At 40.5% G+C, this 24330-nt stretch overlaps 1 protein-coding gene across 3 annotated transcripts in view; it reads right to left on the bottom strand.

Annotated features, from left to right (window-relative positions):
* Positions 1–4457: 4457 nt before the first annotated feature.
* Positions 4458–24330, bottom strand: part of LOC105834897 (nephrin) — a 289371-nt gene continuing 269498 nt past the window's right edge. For 2 of the 3 annotated variants that reach the window (XM_012677732.3, XM_012677734.3), the window contains 6 exons: positions 23185–23344; positions 21640–21939; positions 21123–21422; positions 16874–17116; positions 14124–14290; positions 4458–11379 (listed from right to left, as the gene is read on the bottom strand). In XM_012677732.3, coding sequence (XP_012533186.1) covers positions 10990–11379; positions 14124–14290; positions 16874–17116; positions 21123–21422; positions 21640–21939; positions 23185–23344 — 1560 coding nt within the window. In that variant the 3' untranslated portion in view covers positions 4458–10989. The remainder of the gene's footprint in view (positions 11380–14123; positions 14291–16873; positions 17117–21122; positions 21423–21639; positions 21940–23184; positions 23345–24330) is intronic. The other variant, XM_012677733.3, reaches the window with a different exon arrangement.

Here is a 24330-nt window from a genome sequence, read left to right as displayed (position 1 = left end):
AAGCATTACTCTAACTGGTTCTTCTGTAGTCGTAAAAGAATTCAGCACGTCGTAAGAATATACTCATCACCGAAGTTACACCCCTGCCATCTTGCACCTCGCGCCTCGTGCATCCCGCCGGCTGTGCAATCTTCGTAAAAATAGAGGAAATAAATTACCGTGGAAAATGGAGGGACGAGTGCCCCGGCTCTATCATCGCTCATCATTAAAAATTTTATATTATGAAGTTTATATCGCACGATACGTCGCGGAAATTACAGCAAACGCGGTGTCTTATCTGTAAATATTTCACTAGGTTAAATTAAGTATTAATTCTTGAGCTTTCAGTTCGGCCTCATAGATTCTATAATAATGATAATATTGCCGGCCATTAATTAAGTACATTGTGCAATTAATATTAAATCACACTATAAACTCGGTATTTAAATTTTATTTAATATAATTTTAATTTAGTTTATTAAAATGAAATATTTAATTTTACTAAACTGTTAACAATATAATAATTATTTACCGTGTGTATAAAAGTGTAATTTGTATAAAGTGCAGATGTGGTAAAATAATAATAGAAAGCTTACGAAAAGAATATTCTTTTTTATAAATGCATTTTCATTTTGATTATAAAGTGGCAATTAAAATGCATATTATGAATATTTCTCGTTTTATTTTAACATATACTACACGATTTATAACGAAAAGACTATGAGCTGTTTTTGAAGACTATATAGGGGAAACTGTTCTTTCATGTTCATTTTACATAATGCATCGTTATTTAGTGTAAATGTAATATTTTTAACGAAGGCTTTAATTTAAATTTCATACATAAGTTTTCATAACTTTAATTATCTTATCCTTTTAATTAAATGTAATAATATTAATAATCGTGTATATAAAATTTTTAATGCAAAATATACTTACAGAAAAATAATGCTAAGACTACATGTGAATAACTAACGTCGATATTTTTATTCATGTTAATGATTTTAAGAGCGAGAATAATATTTAAAAAAATTGAGACGTGTCACGCTTTCTGCTCGTGTAAGCGCTTGAGCTTACGTTTTGTATGCAACCTTATTTGCCGAGTTCTGCGCGAGCTGCGAAATTTAAAGGCTACTTGCATAATTTGGAGCGCCCTCGATACAATAGCAACATATTTCATCTCGAGTGAGTGCTCTTTCCACCACTTCCCTCAGGAATTATCGGTACTTGGCCGACACGGCATGTACGTGCAACTGGCTCATGACTTGTGCGTATTTTATCTTGGCATATTAATTAATTCCAGAGCGTCATTGGGATTTTTGCATCGCAGTCGAATTGCTCTGCGCGGAGTGTCGCAAAATTCACTTGAGCGATTATAAATGCGCTGGAGTAAGACAAATAAAGGATAAAGTATATTCTAGAGTCACGAATGTTTTGTTGAATTAGATAAAAGCGGTTATTTTTCTTTCTACTTATTTCAAGTTTCAATCAGCAACACGCAGATTTCTGTGTGCATTAAATGTTGTTTATTAAAATAAACGTAATAACCGCGCTACATTGTTCTTTGATAATCGTATCTCTCATTTCATATAATTGTGATAAAATATGGACGATCAATGAATTCAATCACCTCGTATCAGTTTCATTAGAGATATTCTTTGTCGTTCTACATTATTTACGAATAAAAATCTAATAAATCTAACTGCAAACAGTAATGTAATCTATTTGCAATTTATCAATGCGCAAATGACAAATTATTCAGGGATATAAATTATTTTATCATTGCTTTGTATCTTACGCGTTTGTTTCACATATTCCTGACATATTAACGTTTTTGAGCATGTTAAAAGAGAAACGCTGGGGAAAATTTGACTGCTCTTGAAATATATATTGCTATAAAATATTATATTTTTTTGAGCCACAATCCATTCCCTGTGAAATAAATATGTTTGCCGATTAAATGAATAAAACGACATCGATATGATTGTTAGCGATTTGTCGAGCGCCGCGTATGGCGGGCCGCATATAGTTGTATCAAGAGTGTGTTGTCATTTAGCAACCCAATTTGTTGTTTTAACAAAATAAATTGTAAATTCGCGTAACGCGATTCTCTCACGCCGAATTGGCAGAAACCCCCGCCAGCCCTCTCGATGTGAACTGCTGTTCAAATTGAATAATGAATCGCGTCCTGTTTTTTTTTCGTTCCCGGGGTCGCACTTCAAGATTAATTAAAAAGTGTCATTATTTATTTAGCGCGTAACTGCGCTTATACTTCGGATGCAATTACGTTGCGCGCACGAACAAACTGTCGGACAGGATGCTCTGTATTAAAAAAAAAAAATCCTTTGACGCTTAATTTTTACCCTCGTTGGTGAAAAAAAGTTTGCGTTTGGATGCGCTGTAATCGAAAGATTTACGTCCATTTTTGAGATATATATGTCGCTCGGTTAACGGCTCGATAGTTTTATCACTATAAAAAAAAAAAAAATCGCCAAAAAAGCAATCAGACGTAAGAAATTTTTTGGCTATGCGGAGCGAAAAAAATCTGAATCACAGGTAGAAGCTGAGCTCGGAATAACTTGCGTTCTACCGCGAGCGGATAGAGCCAGGGCTAACTTAATATCTCGTCGCGTTGTCGTTGCGGAAAGTAAAGAAATCCGACGTGTACTTAATAAGTTTTCGGTAATAACCCGCGGTGCTCGGATCTCCGTAGCGAGACGCTCGACTTCGTCGACTTGCCGCGTCAGTGCCCTTATTACCCTCCTACTTCACTAAAGCCTTCTTCACGCCAGAAAGCGTAATCTTAATAACTGCCGAGTCGGGATCCGAGTTAGGGCAATAACTATCAAGTGGAATTTACTTGGGGGTGTTTTTTAAATCGCGAAGCGATACCCGAGTTCTGATTCTGTTGGAACTGTGTCTCTCTTTCTCTCTCTCTCTCAGCGGCTGAAAATCCCGGCTCGCTTGGCTCCTCAACGATCTTGAGAGCATATCTCTTTGGATGAAATAATCTGTCCTAACGAACGAAAGTAGCGCTCGTGGATGTAGTAATATACATCCGTAATATTGACGACAAGCGGTGTGGGAGCCTCTCCGGGACGGATTACTCGAGTGGAAATCACGTGAGGTGTATCCGTGTTTGAAATCTATCTAGAAGAGGAAATTCCAGGTGAGATCGGTAGCGTTGAAGCCGCCTTTACGCCGGTTGAATTTTAGCGTGCCGTTGGCGATGGCCGGCACCGTGGAACAGTGAAATATGAATCTCGGTCGGCGAGCAGTCAACGAAACCGAGATAATCAAACGCCGCTATCTACCATTGCTCTCTGTAAATCCCAGAAGCAATAAAGCTGCGGTAGGATGAGACGGCAGGGAGGAGAGGGGTGAAATGGCGTACTTTCCGTTACCTCCTTCTTTCACGATGGAATAGCTACCATTGCGAGAGAGAAAGAGAGAGAGAGAGAGAGAGAGAGAGAGAGAGAGAGAGAGAGAGAGAGAAAGTGGAGGTTTTCTCGACGATTTTTTAATTACTCGCTCGCAATCTCGCGTCGCCGCTCGACGTAAACGCCATTTCGCGAGAACGGCCGGCAGACAATTGGCGAGAGAGACGAGAGGCTGGCACGGAGATGCTTGTCGGAACGATCCAGGATTTATGTTATCTCTAGAGGGCTCGCGGGACGCACGGTGCACGTGTCGGGGAAACCGGATTGGCGGAAGAAGGGGAGGAACGTGAAGGTCGTTCCGGCCGATATATATACGTGGCGAAGGGAGGAACCTCTTTCGGGGGAACCTCTGCGAATTCTCACCTCACCATCCTCGTAATCCTGCCTTCCCGGGAGTCGCGCATTACCGCGCGTATAGGTGTGCATGATAAATGAAATAATGAAACTCGGCGTCTCTGGCTCTCCGTACTTCGAGCTCCGCGTAATTAATAGGAGGAAACGCGACAAAATGTTCGTTACGTGGTGGCACCGTTTCTAATTTCGCCGTAGTGTAATACACAGTATTAATTTTGCCTGCTTTATTATGCCACGCGTTTTTAATATCCGCAAAATATCTGACGTACATACACACACACTGCCATGCATTATGTAATTGGCTGAATGGTAAAATTCTGTTACTTGTATAGGAAGACGTTTCTTTACAATAAAAAAAATAATTGAGAAGTTCGTTACCAGGCTATAAATAGCGTTAATGACGAATAATATTAAAGTTACACTTACCTGCAACCAGATTATGACGGACATTAAAGATATAATACACGTAGGTATATAAAGGTCGTAAAAAATTAATTTTCTAGCGAACATTGGTTGACTTTAAAGAACTGCGAAAGTTAAATTACACATAGGAAAACGGAAAGAAAAAGAAGAGAGACAGAAAGACATTTTGTCATAATTGCTATTATGCGTATATTAAAAAAAAACAGACACAACTCCCGAAGTCTTTAAAGTCATCTAAAGATCGACAGCGATTCTTCAGTCTCGTCGGTTTTTATATCAACACGTTTATTCTGATTACGTTGAGGTGTGTATATATTTATAGAGAGAGATCTATAATTATATTATAAATACACGTAGTATGGTCGTCGCAATTTCAATTTTTGACACGCTCGCATTTCTCTTGTCAGGCTCGCCAGGTGAAATTTCATGAAACATTCGTGCACTCATGCACACATACATACACATACGCGTGTAACCACAGAAGAATGTACAAACAAACGCACACACATTTACTCGTCCAAAAGATTATGTACAATTCAACATAGACGCGATTCGCCAGGCTCTTTGTCATAATTCTCGTTATTCACAGTATTGCGTCAAATATAACAGCGTCAATCGAAGAGTGGAAGTCAAACACCAGTCAAGCGTCAAATTTAATATTCAATAAAAAAAATGTTTCGAACTTTGAGCTTGCAAAAGCACCGTATTTTAAACACCGATTTTTCGCACCTGATTGATGTTTTTCTCATACTTTTCAATTACTCATCGATAATTATGACGTTAATTAAAATCGCAATAACAAATAGAATGCAAACGGAATATTACAAATCTTTTTTTCGCGAATATTCAGGACGAACGAACGAGAAACGAGTGAATCTCTCGAATGTGCTCGGAAGTCCGAAGGCAATTTTCCATCGTGCCACGTAATGGGCAATTAATGTTCATTCCGTATTCCCAAATTCGGACATTGTGGTACACTTCGATATCCGATAGATACTCAAAAGAACCCGAAAGGAATATCTGTGCTATGCGGGGATGGATTACGGATTCCGAGACGTCGGCGAATTGTGCGGCGGTTATCGTGGCAGTGATACGTAAGCGTTGATGAATATTCCGTTACAGAAACGACTTTTGATGCTTTTTAGGGCTTTTGGTGCTTCCGGTACAAGCTAATAGACTCGTACCGCGGAGTCCAGTCATGGAGGCGCCGGGGCTTGGAATTGACTTTCAGATTTGATAAGCCGATGCAGATTTTCATGTAGGGGCTTCTTTTGAAACTGGCAAAACGCGGCGGACTAGGCAAATCACCATTTAGCCTCAAGAGGCTCCTCTCTCGCGGGTGCATGCACGCCGCAATGCAGCTCCCGTATAAAGTGCAACTGGAGACTGTAGTGAAACGAAGCCCGCTCGAACGTGATGATTTAACAGGCAATTCTTATTTGCGAAATTTCCTGTGAACGACTTGCTCCTTTTTCCGATTATCATGGATTAAAAAGTGCGATTCGGAACAAGGACAGGGTATAATTGCAATAATTCATTATACAAAATTATTTATATAATAAATACATTTTCGAAAATCCATACAACATTTTACTATTTCAATAAGAGAGAGAGAGAGAGAGAGAGAGAGAGAGAGAGAGAGAGAGAGATCAGAATTGAAAAAATTTGTTTTAAAAAATGGACGGTAAACTGATTATATAAATATTTCAAGTTTTCCGCCAATTTTATTTTATAAAATCACTAGACCACATGATATGTCATTATGATAATATTTCAGTCTGTTGAAGAACCTAAAGTGTGCTAACACAATGGAAATTTAGCACCCTCGAAACTACTTAAACGTCAAACTAACTAGTCGGAAGCACAAAATCGCACTGACATGTATCAGCCTGTAATTGCTCATTACGCATGAATGCGGAATTGGGTTGCGTCGTGAATCTCGGCGTGTGGCCATCGTTTCTTTATTACCGTCAAAATTTTCGCGGCGACCGCATTCACACGCGCCCGTGGTATTTGACAGGAAACGTGGAATGTATTGCAGCATGCGAGAAGCGAGCATTTAAGGAGGAAGCGCGAGGAGAAGTGTACGCGATCGTTAACGGAGCGCGTGCTTAAAATACCTGCGAAAACCGGAAGGACTCCGCCAATCGAACTTTTGTACATGTGTACAGAGACACACTGGTGTACTGAGTGATCCACTGCAGTTACTACTGCACTGCAGCTATTGTATGCATCGTACGTGATACGAGTGATAAGTTATAAGTATAGCCAGGCCAGATTATCAGGCATTATTGCGATTAAACGTGCGCACAGGTAAATAACTATTTAAAGTTAAATTAAAGATCGAATGTAGATGATTACAGATTCCATTGAAAACTGGAGAAATAATTTTAACTTGAAAATTCAAGGAGTCCACATTGTTGAGCCGTAATTGCGCAAGAGTTTTTTTCTAACGGAGAAGTACGTAACGTAAGAAAATAAAATTGCTGTAGGTGGAAACAGAAGATTATGCGTTATCTGTCCAGTACAATAGAACAAGATATAAAAGAGAACAACAGTTTAAACAATTCGATATTTTTTGCGTCGAGAGAAAATCGATCTTGCAGAGATTCAATTGGAGCACTCGAGGTATAATTCTCTTTTCTTTGTCCACTTCGATCTCGTTCGAGCGCCGGATGTAAAAGGGGGAAAAAAGGAGCACGGTCTCATCTCAACCCTTCCGTGAATTCTTGAAAATCCTTTATCGCAACGTAAATAACTGCGACGTTCTAACTACAATGAAAAGAAAAGCGCAATTTTGAGTTATCTAAAAATAGCTGGAATATAACTCGGGACTCGCAATGCTTGTCCGCGTTAATGAGATACTCTCTTGTAAAATCAAAATGATGGAAGAACCAACATAAATAGTTTTTTTCTCTCTCTCTACAATAAGAAATTATGAGAAAATTATGAAACAGTAAGCGCATGTTCACACACACATACACACACATATATCTCTTTGTGTTTAATTATTCTTAATCCTCGATCGCACAGATCGCCATGGTCACGTGCGTACACGCGGTGAGAGATTCACGTGTTTGCGTTCACGCGACACACAGGCACGCAGGCATATAACACGCGCACACACGTACATATACATATATCTTTATTTCTTTGTCTGACCATTAATCGCAATCCAATCGTTTAATTATTATACAGTTTCGCCCACTCTCGAAATGGGCCTCGCCTGATTAGGCGCCCCAAGACTTCATCACGATATACGCGGAGGTATTGTATTACGCACACTCTCTGAAAAAATATCTCGGCGCTGTACATCGGAGCATATATCTTACAAATTACGAAGGGGCGTACACGAAGGAACGCTCGTTATGTCGATTCTCTTCGTGTCCGTCGACCGACGACGACGGTGACGACGGTCAATAACGGTCAATTACGTTGTACGTTAATATTAATTAGCCACGAAAAAGAACGATGGAAGTATCGGGAGTAAAGATGCAATTAACGCACTCACATAAAATAAGAAACTGAATATAATAATTCATGCCGTATAATAATCACAAAATTCGAAAAGTTCTACTTGAAAGAGAGAGAGTTTGCGAGCCAGAGTCGCTATTCGTTTTTTCTCTCTCGTGTACTACCACAAAAAACGATTTTCCTGCGAACGTACCTCGTAATGTCGTTAACGAATTCGTCGATAACGATCCTTCGTGCTTGTTCTGTCGTCCCTCAAACAAGTAGGGGTTTAACCTCGGGCATCTCGCAAATAAAGTCTCTCTCTTGTCTCGATGTTCCTATGTACAAGGTATTTACACTCTGTCTCCGCTGCATAAGTGCGACGAGGACCTATATATATATATATATATATAATATATATCTCTAAGATGTACACGCGTGTACATTTGTACGGTGCACAACGTACGGCGACGCGCGAAAAATACTCTCTGACCGCTCTTCATCGTCCCGATGGCGAACTCAATGAAAATGAGTGCGACACGTGGCAGTTGGGTTGTGCGCGTTTTGGCAGTCCTAGGACACACATTTATCCGTCGCATGTCACGTCAGTCTGCATGTTAAGGGATCAGTGGGAAGCAAAGATAAAAATTGACGGTTAAAACGGTGAATTATATCGGATTTGTTACGACTTAATTACACGTAACATATGGGATATAAATGGAAAATTATTCTATATCAATCTTCAAACGTTTCTTTTTAATGACTTTTATCGTGAGAAAGTCAAGTGCTGTTTCCATTGCAAATTTGGATAGTCAGTATAGTTTCAATATAAAGTAAAGTTGTCTTGCTAGGAATATAAAAACCGATAACCGATTAAAAAGTAAAGCATTACTCCGGATTGAGATATTTCACTAAAGCTCAAACTCCAATTAAGTTTCGAAGAATATAGGACGATATAATTTACCGTTGATGAGTCGCTTTCAACTTAACAGTTCCGCAACGTTATTGTCTCCGATCCCGTCGCAAAATATCCTCCGATCGAACGAAACGTAATTATGCGGATAATGCATAGATGTTCGTCGCTATTGAACGATGCGCAATGTACAAGGTACGTCTGTTTAATTAGAATTAATATACATATTTTCGGAGCACAGCAGACTCTTTACCCACGCACACGGTAATTTCAATAATTATAGTCTAAATTTAATCTTCGAGCCTTCGTCTCCTCGAGGAAAAGTTGCTATTTACAGTGCTGCACGCATACGAGTATGTCAGGTCATCTTGGAAGAAACTCCTGTCGCATTATTATTGTGAAAATTCGACTTTCGCTAAAATTTCCGTGTGAATATTATTCCGTTCACACGTCGCGCAAATAGACTAGTAAGTTGTAACGATAGAAAGATAAAGAACGAATTCAGGCCGCAAAAGAGAAGATCGATAGTTCCATTATTTTATAATTAGCAATTTTACTCTTACCTTAAAAGTTTCCATGGGGCGTACTGTAAACAATTCTGAATAAATGTCGACACGTCGGCATATCGATTTAATTAAATCACTGTTCTCATGTAATATGCTGAATTTGTTAAAATATTACGCACATCAGTCTGCACCACATTATACGAATAATATCATATTATACGAATAATAGTTAATTTTATACGTATTAAAAAAAAATCGATCGAACAGCAGTACATGACTAATTATTGAATTATTTTCCTAACAAACAAATTAATACTAACGTTAAAATTTGTTCGGTCAAGCATACATTTACTTACAATTTCATTATGATATAAAAAGTCGGAAATTGTATTTTTGAATTGTTCGTAAAATTTTATTTTTCGACAGAGAATAAAGTCAAATGGTAACACGGAAAAAAGATGAGAACATGTCCAACATTGAGAAAATCTTCACGTCGGATTTTCGTAACTGCTATGTTTTATATGGCGCACTTGTTTCGCGTCGCGACTGCCAGCGCGGAAATATTTTGCGGATTTTCGCGGAAATAAGTCGATCTTTCTCTCGTAGCGCGGATCTTTCTCCGTTCTCCGAAATTTACTGTTGCACTTGGCGCGACGTAATCGACACGATACGACACTCCGAGAAAAAAAGAAGAGAAAGAGACGGAGAGAGCATATCGTCGATAAAGACACGCCATTCTACGAAAATACACTCAACGCGACGATCTTCTTTATCCCCATACCTACTTTGTAATACAAAGTATACTCTTGGGAATAGAAAATTTACATTCGCCGTTGCGAGACATAGATACATCGATTTTTCCTCTCGCGGCACGAACATCCGCTGCGGAACGTAAAAACCTACTTTTTTTTTGAGATATTTCTTTTTATTCCATTGGCCATTCGGTCAATTAATAGAATTTTGGATAAATATTCATAAAATTTTTAGATGTTTTTAGAATCAAAATGATCACGTATGGTAATGTTCTCTTATGAAAATTTCATTTTGTGAAATATTTTCGATTAAGAGCATGTTAATATTCATACACGTATCTCCCTTTGGCTTCTTTCATTACGATATAAATTATAATATAAATCTGGAATGTATACGTTTATTTCTACTGAAATCCAAAACTGTTTTAATAAAACTGTTGGTTCGTCAGAATTGTATTTCATTAATTTTTCTGCATACCTTCATGTCATACCAAAGATAAATAGAACCTCTGAAAATTGGGCAGTTATAAACTTGATACATTTCTCTTATAGATTTTTATATCACATGATATATTTTGCCGTTTGTGTGCTCGGAACACAATGGAATGTCAAAACGAAAGAATTCAGTTGCCGTATTCTATTGGAATCTCTTTCGATATGTATTCTTCAAGATTATTTGGTCAGTCCTGAATATTCGTATCATCAGCTACCTCGATAGGATTGCAAACCGTGCAATAAGTCGCATACAAAGACATCTAGCTCTTTCTTTTACATTATCCTTGGTACATTCACGTGAGTCTTACCGGAGCGTAGCTGTCCGATCGTTTTTGTTTCCTCGTTGTACAGCGTCGTCAGTCACGATCAGAAGTTCGTCCATTTCAGACACGAGAAGCAGTGCTATTCGCTGGTCATCGCTGGGCGAATGTCCGTACGTCTAAAAACGAGCGATCACGTCGCTCGACGTGCGCGCGATTGCCTCGTATCCGGACGAGACTCATAATTCATATTAGGTATACCTTTTCCCGAGAATTCGAGGGGGACGTTACCGGGGAAAGCACCGCAAGTCCAGGAATCAAAAGGTCGCGCACCGTGAAGACGCGCACGATCGCCACGAGCCGGCGGCCATATCAGACGTAGTACTCGTTGACGTTGAGCGCGTCGGAGTCGCGTCCCTATACGCAGCTCTCTTGGGTCGAGATCAAGGGCGTGCGGACGGTTACGACCTCTCTCGCCGGGTGGTGCTGCTTGCCGCTCATGACGGTGGCGACGGTGGAATCCTGGAGCACGTTCGCCGTCGTTATTGGAGTGGTCGCACATGACGGCGCGTTAGAGACGTCCAGTTTGGGCGGCCTGGCGTTGTGGTCGATGCAGGCGTAGACTGTGGCTTCCTTCGTGTACGGCTTGCCGCCCACGATCACCCCGAGACCGCCACCATAACCCTGAAGACCACCCAGACCGCCAACTCCGCCGCCGAGACTAGCCAGTTTGGCGTCGGTTGCCAGAGTCGACAAGGTGGTCGGTCTCGCTAGGCACAACTCGGCGTACGTCACCTCCCCAGATAGCTGGAAGAAGAAGATTAGGACTGGCTACACAAAAAATGTTTGAATGCTAAACGAAAGAGATTATTGCTGTGAGAAAAGTTTTTTGTTAGCCTTTTAAATAAGATTAATTAACAGCGATGATCATCCGGCTAAGCGGCGACGAATATTAAAACAGTTGACAGTAACATAACATGTACACCTGCGTTATGAATACGATAACAAACAGAAGGATACTTTTCCGCTAACTTTATCTGAATAAAGTTCATTGAAATATACAATAATCGCCGGGTTCTACATGAGCTTTGAATCCGATTAGGGATTAAGTACGTGTATTGTTTCCATCGATCGAATCTGCCGCGTATTATGCAACAAGTCCGCTCGGATGTCTAATGACACGTGGGTAACAGCAGATTAAACCAATTTCAATACATTAGCGTTGGTTTATAGATGTGTGCGCGGGGCGTAATCCTCTCAAAGTGAATGCGACCATTATACTGCGACGCGTACGACCGGACATTTAAATAATCCCCTGTTCGTGAGACATAGCCAACTTTGGCGATAGGGCTAAAGCATTCCTAAGAAACCGGGAGAGTTTCCGTGTCACATTTTCCTTGGACTTAGATAATACAGGGACGGATTCTCAACTTTCGAAATTTTCACTCTTGAATATTCCTAAGAGACCACTTGGACTAGTTGGTACGTATTATGGAAAACTTTTGACGGCGAGAGTTCCTTTGACTGTTTAGGACGGCAACCCTCGAGTACTCGACGCCATTTCCTATAAATTGGATGCAAAACAGAGCGGGCAATGTTCCCTCGTGAGGAACATACGGGAAAAGGTGCGACGTGAACGAAGCGCGAGCTAGCTCGTGGGATTTTATCGTATAAAGGATTAAAAAAAACGCCAGTTCCATAAATTTTCAAAGCCCAAGCTGATCCTTGTACCGCATTTTATTACCATCAGACTTTCTATCTACATTTTCTATGGAAATTCATATTTTATTGAGAGACTTAGCAAACTTCTACAATTTTCGACGAGTGCTTAAGGTTACGGTGAATTCAACGCTGATAATCATCCATACCGCCAATTCTGAAAACGTTTCAAATTCAACGGAAGGATTTGAACAATTGGTATTTAAAGAAAAAGCAACAATTAACCGAGGGAAAAACGGAATACGAAAATCCTTAGCGATAATCAAAGTTTTCCACTCTGGAGTTTTGTTCCTGCCGAGGTTTTACTAACAGAACTTTAGATCCCCGTGGTAATTAGCAATTAATTTGGTGTGAAATTGAGGATGAAGTTTCAGCGAATCGTGACGAAAGGGACTGAAGAGGAGATCGAAGAAAATTTGAAAGAAAGTCCGCGCGAACGTAATGGAAATTGAGCGTATTTTGTTCGTTAATGCGAGTTACGAATATAAAGTTGTGTCTTTGCGTTTTTATCTTAACTATTGTGCTATTGAAAATAATTTTATTTGAAAAAAAATCTGTATAATCATAACGTTAGAATTTCTCTGACCTCAGAATATTCCCTAAAATCGAGAGGAGAAACGTGGACAGTGCAATTTTCTAGTTTCGAACTGCTGGAAGCGTTGCTTTCCGGTTGAAACTTTACGCAGCACCATCCTCTCCTGGATGGATACTGTTATTTCAAACTATACCGCTGGAGGACTTCCTTGAAAACGTTGGCCGAAGCTTTTCGCGAAGCTCGAAGGGAAAACGGAAACGACGCGCTAGTACGACAACGGCGCGATTCGGCGAACTGCTTCGCTTCTTCCATTTCTTTGCACTCCACTTCCTCAGTTTCCCATCTCATTGGATGAACCTATTAACTTTATTAAAACGTCCTTCGCTCGCTTGACTAACGAAATTCTCGTGATTTAAACTATCGACTTTAATTGTTTAAAGTCTCTCTTTGTTGCGAGCGGGTCGTATTACATTCATTTCTCTCTCATGAAATCAGAACATCCAGTTACACTGGCTATAACAAGTATACAGCATATAGTTGCACTGAGCGGGACAACAAAGTATAATTTAACATAGATTCTGGAGGGAATTGTTAAAGTTTGTTAGAGAATTGGCTTTGGCCACTATTGACTAAAGCGTTTTGTATAATTATAATACACTATTCAATTTCCACATTATTTATATTAAATGTTATATCAAAATAAACAAGACTAAATAATATTAAAATTTTAAAATAAAGTTACAATTTTTATTTATTTATTTATGCATAGCCATATACACAGGATGTATGTACGGTCAGTGATTTGAAAAACCTTAGCATATGCATTTTTATGAAACTTTAGTGACATTTGCCATTTTCGTGTTCGCCATATTGGATTTGTCAATTTGAAATTTAATCATATTTGACATCAATGACGGTAAAAATTTGATATACGCATTTTTATGAGATTTTGATGATATTTTCATTTTCGTGCCCGTCATATTGCATTTGTCATTTTGAATTTTGAAATTTAAACCTCGTATTTGACATCAACGCAATTACAAAAATCTCTACGTATGCATCTTTATAAAATTACAATATCTATTATTTTAAATTGTATTTGGCATTATCGCAAAATATTTATGTATACATTTTCATAGTTGGACAATAATTTTTTGAATTACCAGTAAACATCATCGATGTAATGCACTATAAATGTTTACTGGTAATTCATGTTTACTGGAAAATTAATCTTTGACATAAAGTCAAAGAAATTAACAAATTGAATTAAAAGAACTTTCATCGACGCAATACTCACCGGTAAGGTGGGATAATTGTTATAGTCGTTATGCGAATAGGCGGGAAGTCCTTGTAGATGATTATTTGACTGCTGGGTCGGAAGGGACGATGGTGGAAGACCATCCGGTGTGTTTTGCGTTGCCAACGGTGTACCGGAAGTCGAGCCGGTCAGCTGATAATCTGAATCTTTCGTTTCAAGCACATGAAAAATTTCTATTTTACTTCGCAGCAAGATGTTATCGACTATGGTTGAAAAGTTCACGTCTGCTTTTCAAAAGGATCTTGACATATCGATTAGAATTTGTAAGTAAACGTGAACTTTTCAAATAACGGTGGTAAAGTTGTCCAAAGCTTTTATCAAAAATATAAATGTATTCTTGACACACACACATATATTTCTATAGAAGGATTTTTCCTTCCAAATAATATTTAAATAAATCATGCACCCACATCTTTATATATAAGAAAGCTGAATAAGAAAGAAACAATTTTTTGTGCGTTACAACTTAATTTAAAAGATTACTAGTTTTAAGATATTTTATGATATATTAAATTAACCTATTTCATTAAGAATCGATAGATGTTACAGTTATGGCTATGCAAATTATTCAGAACTTGCTGTATCATTTAAAAAAGAAAGCCGCGATATAACGTGTTCGTTATGCTATTAAACTAGTTAAATCATTAATTCACATCGTGATGACGCACTGAACTTTATCGTAATAAACTAATAACTACAAGGCATTACTAATGTATCGATACTCGGCTTAATTCATCGAGGAGTGGTATGCTAATGCGATATGTTAATTAAATAGTAATTTGTACATAACCAAATATCGTTTTGATCGTGATTAAATAATTAACTAAGTAATATCGTGTTCAGAGTAATTTTCTTCATTAAGTTAACATTACATATCTCGTTTAGACGATAAATTAGCATCCCGGATATATTCAGACTCAGGTTATAAACATTAAAAAGCCGATAATTAATTATAAACGATAATTTGCGTCCCTTTTTTCTTTTAAAGGAATTCGTATTCGACATTTTGTTGACTGCTTAAAAAAAATCGAGAAAACTATGTGTCTCTGTGGCAAAAAGATGGCAGTTTTACTTAAAAAAGACTGGGAAAAATTTCACGATTATATATCAGATTTTACAAAGTTTATCGGCGCAATGGCAACTATTCGAACGTGCGCTTTTGCGAAAGGATTCGCATAAGCGAGCAAGTCTCCCTCATAATCGGCCGGGTAATTTATTAACAAGTCCGGGGTTAAGTTCTATGGTTACCAGCTGTACACTCAACCATAACCACGTTCGCCAGTGCCGTTTCCGCGGTATTACTGCGAGCGATATAATGACGTATAGCATAACGTTGTGCGATGCTGTTAACAAATCGCGGCGCGTTCGCAATAGAGTCCGCTGAATTTCCGGTCTCGAGTACACTTGGTCAAGTGTTCTCGATTGCTGTCAATCAGATATTACGCTTGAAACTCAACGGCGGGCAATGTGACCAATAACATTTCCAAGTCGTCTCGAACGTCGAACTCTCAGAGTAACAATGTTAATCCTTTTCTTTCTCGTTTTTATCTTTTTCGAATTTAGCTTGCAGAATAAAACTGCATGCTTCTACATAATTTAATATTACAATTGAATATTATTTTCTATGATGTAAAAAATTCTATAAAAATTAAAAAAAATTCTATATAAAAATGTATAACTACTTATGAAACTACAAAAGAATTAGAAACATTAAAAGCAATATATACAGAATTATTTTATTTTATAAAAATAAAGATAGATCAAAAAGATTTAAAAGGAACAAAAGAGTTAAACGAATAGGAAACTCGTTTCGGCATGGCTGATTCTTTTTAATTACGATCCAAATTGGAAGCCCGGTTTTTCTAAAGTAAATTCGCTAAAGCGTAGAGCAAAGAAAAGTGGGGTAACCGGACACCATTTCATTCATATGATAAAAGTAATTAAGCGTCTAATATTATCTAATTTTAAAGAGAGGAGATAAAAGGGAGAAAACTGAAACATTATTCATGGGTAATTTGGACGACGTGATCATAATACTTTGTATTATTATCGACAATATAAAATCGAACATTTCTCTCGACATCATTATATCTCATTTTCCTCCATCGTTTACGCGATAACAAATTCACGTGTGATTCTTCGACTTTAAACTGAAAGAGAACGTCAGCTGCGAATCCTTCAAAAACTTTTGATGAAAATACGGAATTTGTTCCGTGCGAGTGGAAGTTTTCACGTTACCCATTCAAAAGGCAGGGTGTCGGTAGGAGAATACTCGCATCGTATTGCATCTAGTCTTCAGTTGTAAAGCATGTGGGATACATACGTTTAAAATTTTCAGAGCAAACACGAATCGAGCGTACGTCGATCGACGTATCGCGTAACGATATTTGTTACACGTTACTCGTCGTTGTGTTGAGAATGGAGGCATTGCGTTACTGCGCGCGATTTACGCGGCCAAATAATTTCGTGCATTGTCCGAATTCTCGCAACCGTGCGCTCCGCGTCGGGTACGCACAGGATGTTCCTGAATTTTTTATTTACGCATTTACGAATTTTTCGCGTAAAGCGTGTGCATCAAAAGCAAATATTAAACAATTCAGTAATAAAACTGGCAAGCGTGATATGTTTGTTCAATGTTGCGTAATTTTTTGGATATACGAAGCATTTGATGTGCACTTTTTTTTTTATTAACCACTCACGTCCTCGTACAAAGTATCGGGGGAACGTACCTTTGTTGGTCGGCACAACGTCCGGGTTTCTGTCGTCCGCGTCGTAAAGGTCCTCCGAACTCGGTGCGGTAGCCTTCTTTAGAGGTAAATCGCCCGGCCTTTGAGCTCGCCTCTCGCTCCTCATTTTCAGCGCGGCTAGGATGGCGACGGTGATGAGGAGGAGTGCGGCGACCACGCCGATCAGACTTCCGAGTAACGGAGTAAACTCGAAGGGTACCGGAGTACCTGTGAACAAAACGCGCACTGCTCTCGTGCAAGTACGTCGATACAAAGTTTTTTCGCTCGTGCGGACACATTGAAAAATTATGATTACACTGAAAAAGAAAAGTCCTGAGGAAATTCACGCAAAACTACCCGCAGAATCGAGATAAAATTGCGACAGTAAAATACGCTAAGTGTAGCAGCAACACGTTTAATAATTAATGCGAATAAGCTTTATATGTTTGCGTGTTTCCCGAAAAATATTTCATTCGCACGAAACAATAAACCTGCAGCTCGCTGCACCGGAGGAAGTACCACCGGCGGGACAATTTTCCGGGCGGGCTGCGAGGGTAAACGGGTTAAACGAGTTAAAGTCGCATTACGCCGTAAAAAGATTCGAGATATTTGGCCCGCGCGCGAGAATGGAGCCATCTGACTACCTACCTACCTACCATTTCTAAGATTAATGAATTCGAATCCTTTTGATATCTTTCCACGTTTAAACACCGTTCCCGGGCGACGTTTAATTTTCCACGTGGCCGTCTTCCGCCACGTCTTCTCCCTCTACTCTCGCGCGCACTACTCGCTATCGCTCTACCCGTCCGTTTTTTAATCTCTTTCCTTAGTCCCCGGGCCCTCCTGAGAGACATCGCTCGTAATTGCCACTCGTTTTAGTCACGAGCGACCGAGTGTTTTTACTCCGTGCTCCGATGCACAGCCAAAGTGCACGTTAATTTTTAATCAAGGCGAAAGTGCACCAAGGATACCCATGATATTTACCTGCCATCTACCTTCCATCGTCACCTCTGCTTTCCCCCTATTTCCTTGTTCTTAATTTTAGTTGATTTTTAAAGACAGGCCTTTGTTCGGCCATTTGTTCCAGCGTTGTAGCTCCTCTCTGTAAAATCCGCTCTAAGCGATCTATTCGCGTCGGATTTCAGAATAGAATACTATTTGTAATCTTTTTAATTTTCATTAATTTGTAAATTTGATATTTTAATTAATATTTTAAGAACCCATTTACAAAAGAAAATTTCTCTAAGTCGTTTCGTTATTACAGAAATTTTACATTTACTACTTAATTATATTTATATATTTCTCATTTTCTGTTTGATTCTTACTAGAATTGAATTGTTCGCGCTACTTATGGAGAATGATTTGGCGCTCTATAAACGCAGATCTCTTTAAAAATGCACTTGATTGGTTTTTATAGGAAACCCTTTAATTACATTGAATGCTGTTACAAAATAATAAATAGAAGCGATATTTATCGTTGTTTTTTTCACCCATCATTGTTTTCTTTTTAAAAAAATTGGTTGATTTGGCGACTCGATTAATTTAAATTGCTAGATGTTATCATTGTTATTTGTAACAATCGTTATTTTGCCAATCGACATTTGACTTTCTGCAGGGACTGTCGCACGTTGCAAATCATACTGAACTAGTTGCAAAACAAATAACGTCTGTTTTATAGTTAAATACTGATGATACTATATGCGGACAAATTAAAAATTACGTTTTGTCCTGTGGGTATCGAGCCTTGTTTATTTTTCGTAACGCGAAAGAACTTTTAGTAAAATACACACTCTCACCAATAATATTTACCGAAACGCGCGATACGGTACGATGCAGTCGTAAGCCGGAAACTTCCACATCGCGGAAGTTTGCGTACACGATAAATGGAATTAAGCCCGCCTGCGTCGCGAGTATTTGATCGTATCGCGGAAATGGGGCACTCTTTTTTCGTTTTTTCTCCCGGATCGATCAAACTAAACTATGGCGGAGATCTCGGCCTGGCTGGTTCTTCGTGGGATATTTACATCGTAGGAACTCAGCGTGGTCGCTGTGCGTTACGTGCTACATGCTAATTTGCTATTTTACGATGCAATATCGGGAGCACGGAGGACGAAGAGCCGAGATTTCAGGAGAGGTCGAGCGTTCACGTGAATGAGAGGAATCGCAAGGTCTTTTCTGCGTTTTCTGCAAAGCGCGCTCGTATGAGGCGCGGAAGCGAGACAAGACGACGGCTACGACGGCACAGACAAGCAAGGTAGGTGGCTGATCTCGGAATTTTATTAAAGTTTCACACACTCGTCGGGCTCTCGCGGCGGGAGGATCGATTTTCGAACCGACTGCTCCGCCCGCATATGTACACCGGTTTATATACCCGGTGTATATACACTACGGATGGTGTGCGCGGTGCGACGGGTACATTCGCCTGAATCGCACCGTGGAAACTGACCGAGAGAGCAATTTCACTTGTAAATTCGTCCCGGGGCCGATATATATACATACATACATATATATACATATATATATACACACACACACACACATACACGAGCGAGTGAGTGAGCGAGCGCGCGCGCATACACAAGTTACGTGTACGTACGTACGTACGCCTGGGTCGAGTATATCCGTTCTAGGAGAGTGGTAGATCCTGAATCTCTCCGCATCGGTCGAGATCCTACCAGCCAGAAATCTACGGAATGAATGCGGCGGGCGAGGGATGGATTCGACGAGATCTATCCTTTCGGGCATCCGGGCCGGGGATCAACCGTAGGATTCGCCGGCAATGGTTCAGCCAGTGCGCGCGGCTCGCCTTTCTTACGGACACGTAAGTCGTGCCATTACTCCCCCTCATTTACGAGATCCCTTTGTCTCTGTAGCGGAATACACGTCTCGGAATGCGCGGGAGTTGCACGCGAGTGAATTTTCGTGAGAGTGGGAGCGAGGTTTGTGTCAATAGAGGAGGATTCCTCCCGCTGATGCGATTCCGCAAAGTTATATCAATTTTCCGGCGATTTCACGGCAAGTAATAGTGCGAGGCTCCATCGACGTAGTTCCTCGTTGCGCTCGCTTACAGAGACGTCGGTAAAAGCGATGATCATATCGCTCGCGGGAACGGAAAGTTTCGCGTTGCTCTCATAGATCTTTCCCACTTTCCCAATTACAGGTGGGCCGCGAGATTAATTCTTGTAATTACTCATGATATACCTGTCTCTGATTACTTTCCTACCCTACAAATATTATCCCCGTCTCTCCCGAGGCGGGATGGAATTTCTCTTCGTCCTTAGCAGTAGGTACGTAGGATCTCCTTGTTCTCTTGCCGCGTTGTATTAAATTGGAAAAATGAGCCGGCAGTTCAAACGAGCCGCATTTCGAAGCCGGGCATTCGTGTTACGAAGGAGACCGCGGAGTAAATCTGGTCGTAGCGAGTTTTTACGCACCGCCTGAACTGCCGCCAATTTTTGGCCGAAACCGTTTCGTGTAAGTGAATTGGAAAACGTCGGAATAGATTACCACTCGCGGCGGGTGCGGACGGCCGTTTCGTAGAACAATCTACCTACACCGGCGCACACACGTGACGTGGACATAACTTGCGTAACGTCTACCCAGATAATCGTGCGTGTATGTGTGTGTGTGTGTGTGTGTGTGTGCGCCGATTGAATTTCTCGATCCAGATGCTCAATTTTCGCGGCGAAACCTTTCGTATGGTCCAAGTGCTCTTTAGCTGCGAGAAACGACCGGACGGTATATCGGGTTCGACTCGGGGATTCGGATCGGATGAGCGGATTAAAACGTTACACGGACAATTCGCGCGGATCCGTTCGATTTAATTCGCTAATTCGATTAGCTCCGGCGTCCTCCGGCCACTTTCATAATTTATGGAGCGACGTTGCACCGCTAATTCGTCCGTATACTCCTATCGAATTACTTATTTCGATGACGCAGACGCGATCAATAGCGCCAGGCTCGAAGCGACCGGTTGTCTAACTCCGACATTGTCGATCATCATTAATCTCGATTGGACTAATGTCAATTATGGATACAGGCGACATCGTCCCCTCTCCTATTTCGCAGGAGTAAACATATCTTGATGGATCGTCGTCTCATTACGAATTTCACGCGCTAGTATTTCTATTTTAAAAGATCGCTATGCAATTAATTCGTAATTCAAGGTAATATCAATTACGGAAGAAACGTTTTCTTAATTTTCGCAATACGACGGATGCCGATGAAAGGGAATATTTCTGGCACAACTTACCAGTCTGCTTCTCGGCGACTTTCAGCGTGAAACCTTCCAGCAACGCCGGTTCGCTTCTTCCCTTTGCGTTCACCGCGTACAGGATCATATTCAGTACCTTGCCCGGCTCCAAGCCCTGTACAGTGAAAGCCGCGTTCTCTCTGGACGTAATGTTGGCCTGCAGGACCCCCGTGTGCTGATCGAACACTTCAAGGAGGAAGTGTTGGGGCTGACCACCGTCGAAACCAGCGGTGCATTCCACCGAGAGTGATTCGGTGGTCTGGTTGGTCAGCGTGCAGTTGTACGGAGCTTCCGGTTTGCCTGCATGCACCATTAACATTGTTTACAATTACATTCTCTTCCCTCAATGAAAATTATTTGAGAGATACTGATTTAGCAACAGACAACGCTGTTCCGGCGCAGCGCTGCGAAACGCTCAGCATGCAGATTCTCGCGGAACGCGTCCCGGAACTTTTCCCGGAAATCCTTAGCTACTCAGAAAGGTCGGGAGCGGCGCTACCGCCGCGTGCGTACATACCCGCAGGAATGATGTGAAATATGCAGGCATTCTTCTGCTGGCCAGCCGTGTTGCTCGCCCAGCAGAGCACGGTGCCGTAGTCCATTTCCGTGACCGGCCGGTATGTGAGGATACTCTGGGTATGTCTGGTTGAGTTCTTGTAACGCGCCTGCGGCACATCCTCCATCTCCTCGGTATTGTTAAAGGTCCAGCGGAAACTTTCCGGCGGAGGATACGCCTCCACCCTGCATATCACCCGAGCGTCCTCGTGCCTCGCTACACCATAAATTCGCTTTTGATCCGGCACGCAGATCGGTTTGTCTGGAAAAAGGACGGGCGACCTCATTAAATTAGTGGCTTCAATGGCTTGTGTGTAAATGGTTCACCACCAAAATCAAGCCAGAAAAAAATAGACGTGTTCAGGATAGCTTCTTTATTCTTAAACTTTATTATTCTTCTGACGATTATGGTTCGAATTCTAATTACGAGTTAAACTTGTAAAATCAAATGTTTTGCAGACGTGTATGAATAAAATTATAGAAACTTTTTTTTACGATTCTATACATTTCTTTTGTTTCTTCGATTTTACTATTCTGATATATATAATTTCTACATTTAATAAATCCGTTAGTTTAAAAAACATTCAAAATTCAAGATATTAAGTATATGGCTAGGAAGGAGACTCTAAATAAAAACTTACTACTGATAAATCATAACAGCCGATTCTTACGGCATATACATATAGTGAACGGAGAGAACCGCAGCGTATATGATATGAAGATCGAGAACCGAGTTTACGCGCATTTATTAAAAGTGCGAGGGATGCGACGCGAAGCGGGATGACCATCGCCCGGCTTTTCGAGGGGAGATCGATGGGCATTATTCGCTCGCTCGCTTGAATAGTTTCCCCATTTTTCGCAGCAGAGTGAGTAAACGAAGGTCGAGCAGGAGGTATGGGGGAATCCGAGTTTGCCGGTTCGGAATAATTTGTTGGCTCGCAATGGATCGTCGTATTTTTCTGCCGTTATCCCCCCCCCCCCTCCTTCAGCCCCTCGTTCAGCCCTTTTCAACGTGTTTTTAATGAATAATCATACCGACATCTTGATATTTGACGTTTATTCACGAATAATATCTCCGAAGCCTCATAAGCCCGGTGACCAATTACGAGGCTAGACTGTCGCGATTCTCTCCAAAGCCACCTCGAAGGCGCTTAATAACGTCGCTATTTAAATGTCAGTCATCGGTTACGTTGCCGTGTCGTTTACATCGTATTACGTTGAAATATTTGCGACGTTGAGCACCGCTTTGACGGGCAAAATAATTACGGGGATTTCGGACGGAAAACGGAGTAATCGTGGCTGGCTTTATAAAGAGCGAGGCAGAAGGGAGAGCTAGAAACGTTATTTTCGGCAAAGAAGATTGAGCAATGCCGGAGAGAAGATTTAGTTGTGCTCGAAATACGATTCCTTTTCCGGATTGCGTCGGCAATGCATTTTATCAGCATTTTTGCTATGACGGATATTTTTATACCTTATGTAATGTCAATGATAGAGCAGGAATACTCACACATGATCTTAAGCTCCACGATATTGCTGTAGCCGTCGCCTTCGACGTTGCTGGCGACGCAGGTGTAATTTCCGGCCTGGGACCGATTCACCTCTCTGAGAGCCAAATCGTATTGCTGGACTATCACGCCGTTCTTCGCATTATTCTGAATCACGTTTCCCTGGAACAACGCGTATTCGCGATTAGATCGAAGTGCCATCGCTATCTCTCGACCAGTGTCTTATTACTTCCAATCTACATGGTAATGCCATTGCTATCGAAAATTCGTGACTTATTCTTGTACGTGCAAATGTGTTCGGCTTCGTTTCAATTGTTTGACACTCAATTATCGCGTAACAAGAGACGAGCCGCGAGTTCACGAAGCATAAAATGATTTCTAATTTTTGTGAACCAGGTGAAATCCATGTTCAAGGTGAAAACAGTCTTGCAACACACAGATTTAATTCATATGACGACGGGGATGGAATGGGACGGGATGGGATAGATTTTACTTAATTAAATGGGGTTTTATTAATATCGAGTTAATTACTTGCTACGCCGACGGCAACGTTGGTGAAGTTGGACATTTCGCGTATTTACAAAGCATTTATGGACACGGTGACATAATATAACGTGTTATATTAAACAATACATAATGACGTCAGCGTGGAGGTAGAAAGGATGCGAAACGTGAATAGACATTGTCGGCGAAAAGCAGGGAGAAACGACGCGTAATGAGATCTGCGAATATAACGTCGACGTAAAAACGGCGTCAGCGAAGCGGAGGAGTATTATACCACCATTTATATCGGTACACCGTTTAGCGTACTCGGCTAGAGTCTGTACACCTTTCGTGGCAGTCTTCGAGTAATGCTGAAGATCAAGCTTTGCATATAAGTAAAAGAAAACCGCGATGCGTTCAAGATAAATTTTATTGAAATTAAATTTATTACTGTGCGTTTTCTATTCAAAAGATCGTTGCGACAGATCTAAGTAAACAATTACGAAACGGGTAGTAAAACAGTACGTCTACTCTGTGCATAAAATGAAAATTTAATTAAGGTAAAGGATGAGATAATTTTATAGAGGCACTTAAGATTATATCAAAGGATACTCGTTTACGTAATTGCGTTATGTTTGTGTTACGGTTTTGAAAGTTGAGTAATA

This window comes from Monomorium pharaonis, chromosome 7, assembly GCF_013373865.1.
Source record: "Monomorium pharaonis isolate MP-MQ-018 chromosome 7, ASM1337386v2, whole genome shotgun sequence".
NCBI lineage: Eukaryota > Metazoa > Arthropoda > Insecta > Hymenoptera > Formicidae > Monomorium > Monomorium pharaonis.
This window is presented reverse-complemented; position numbering and strand designations above follow the sequence as displayed.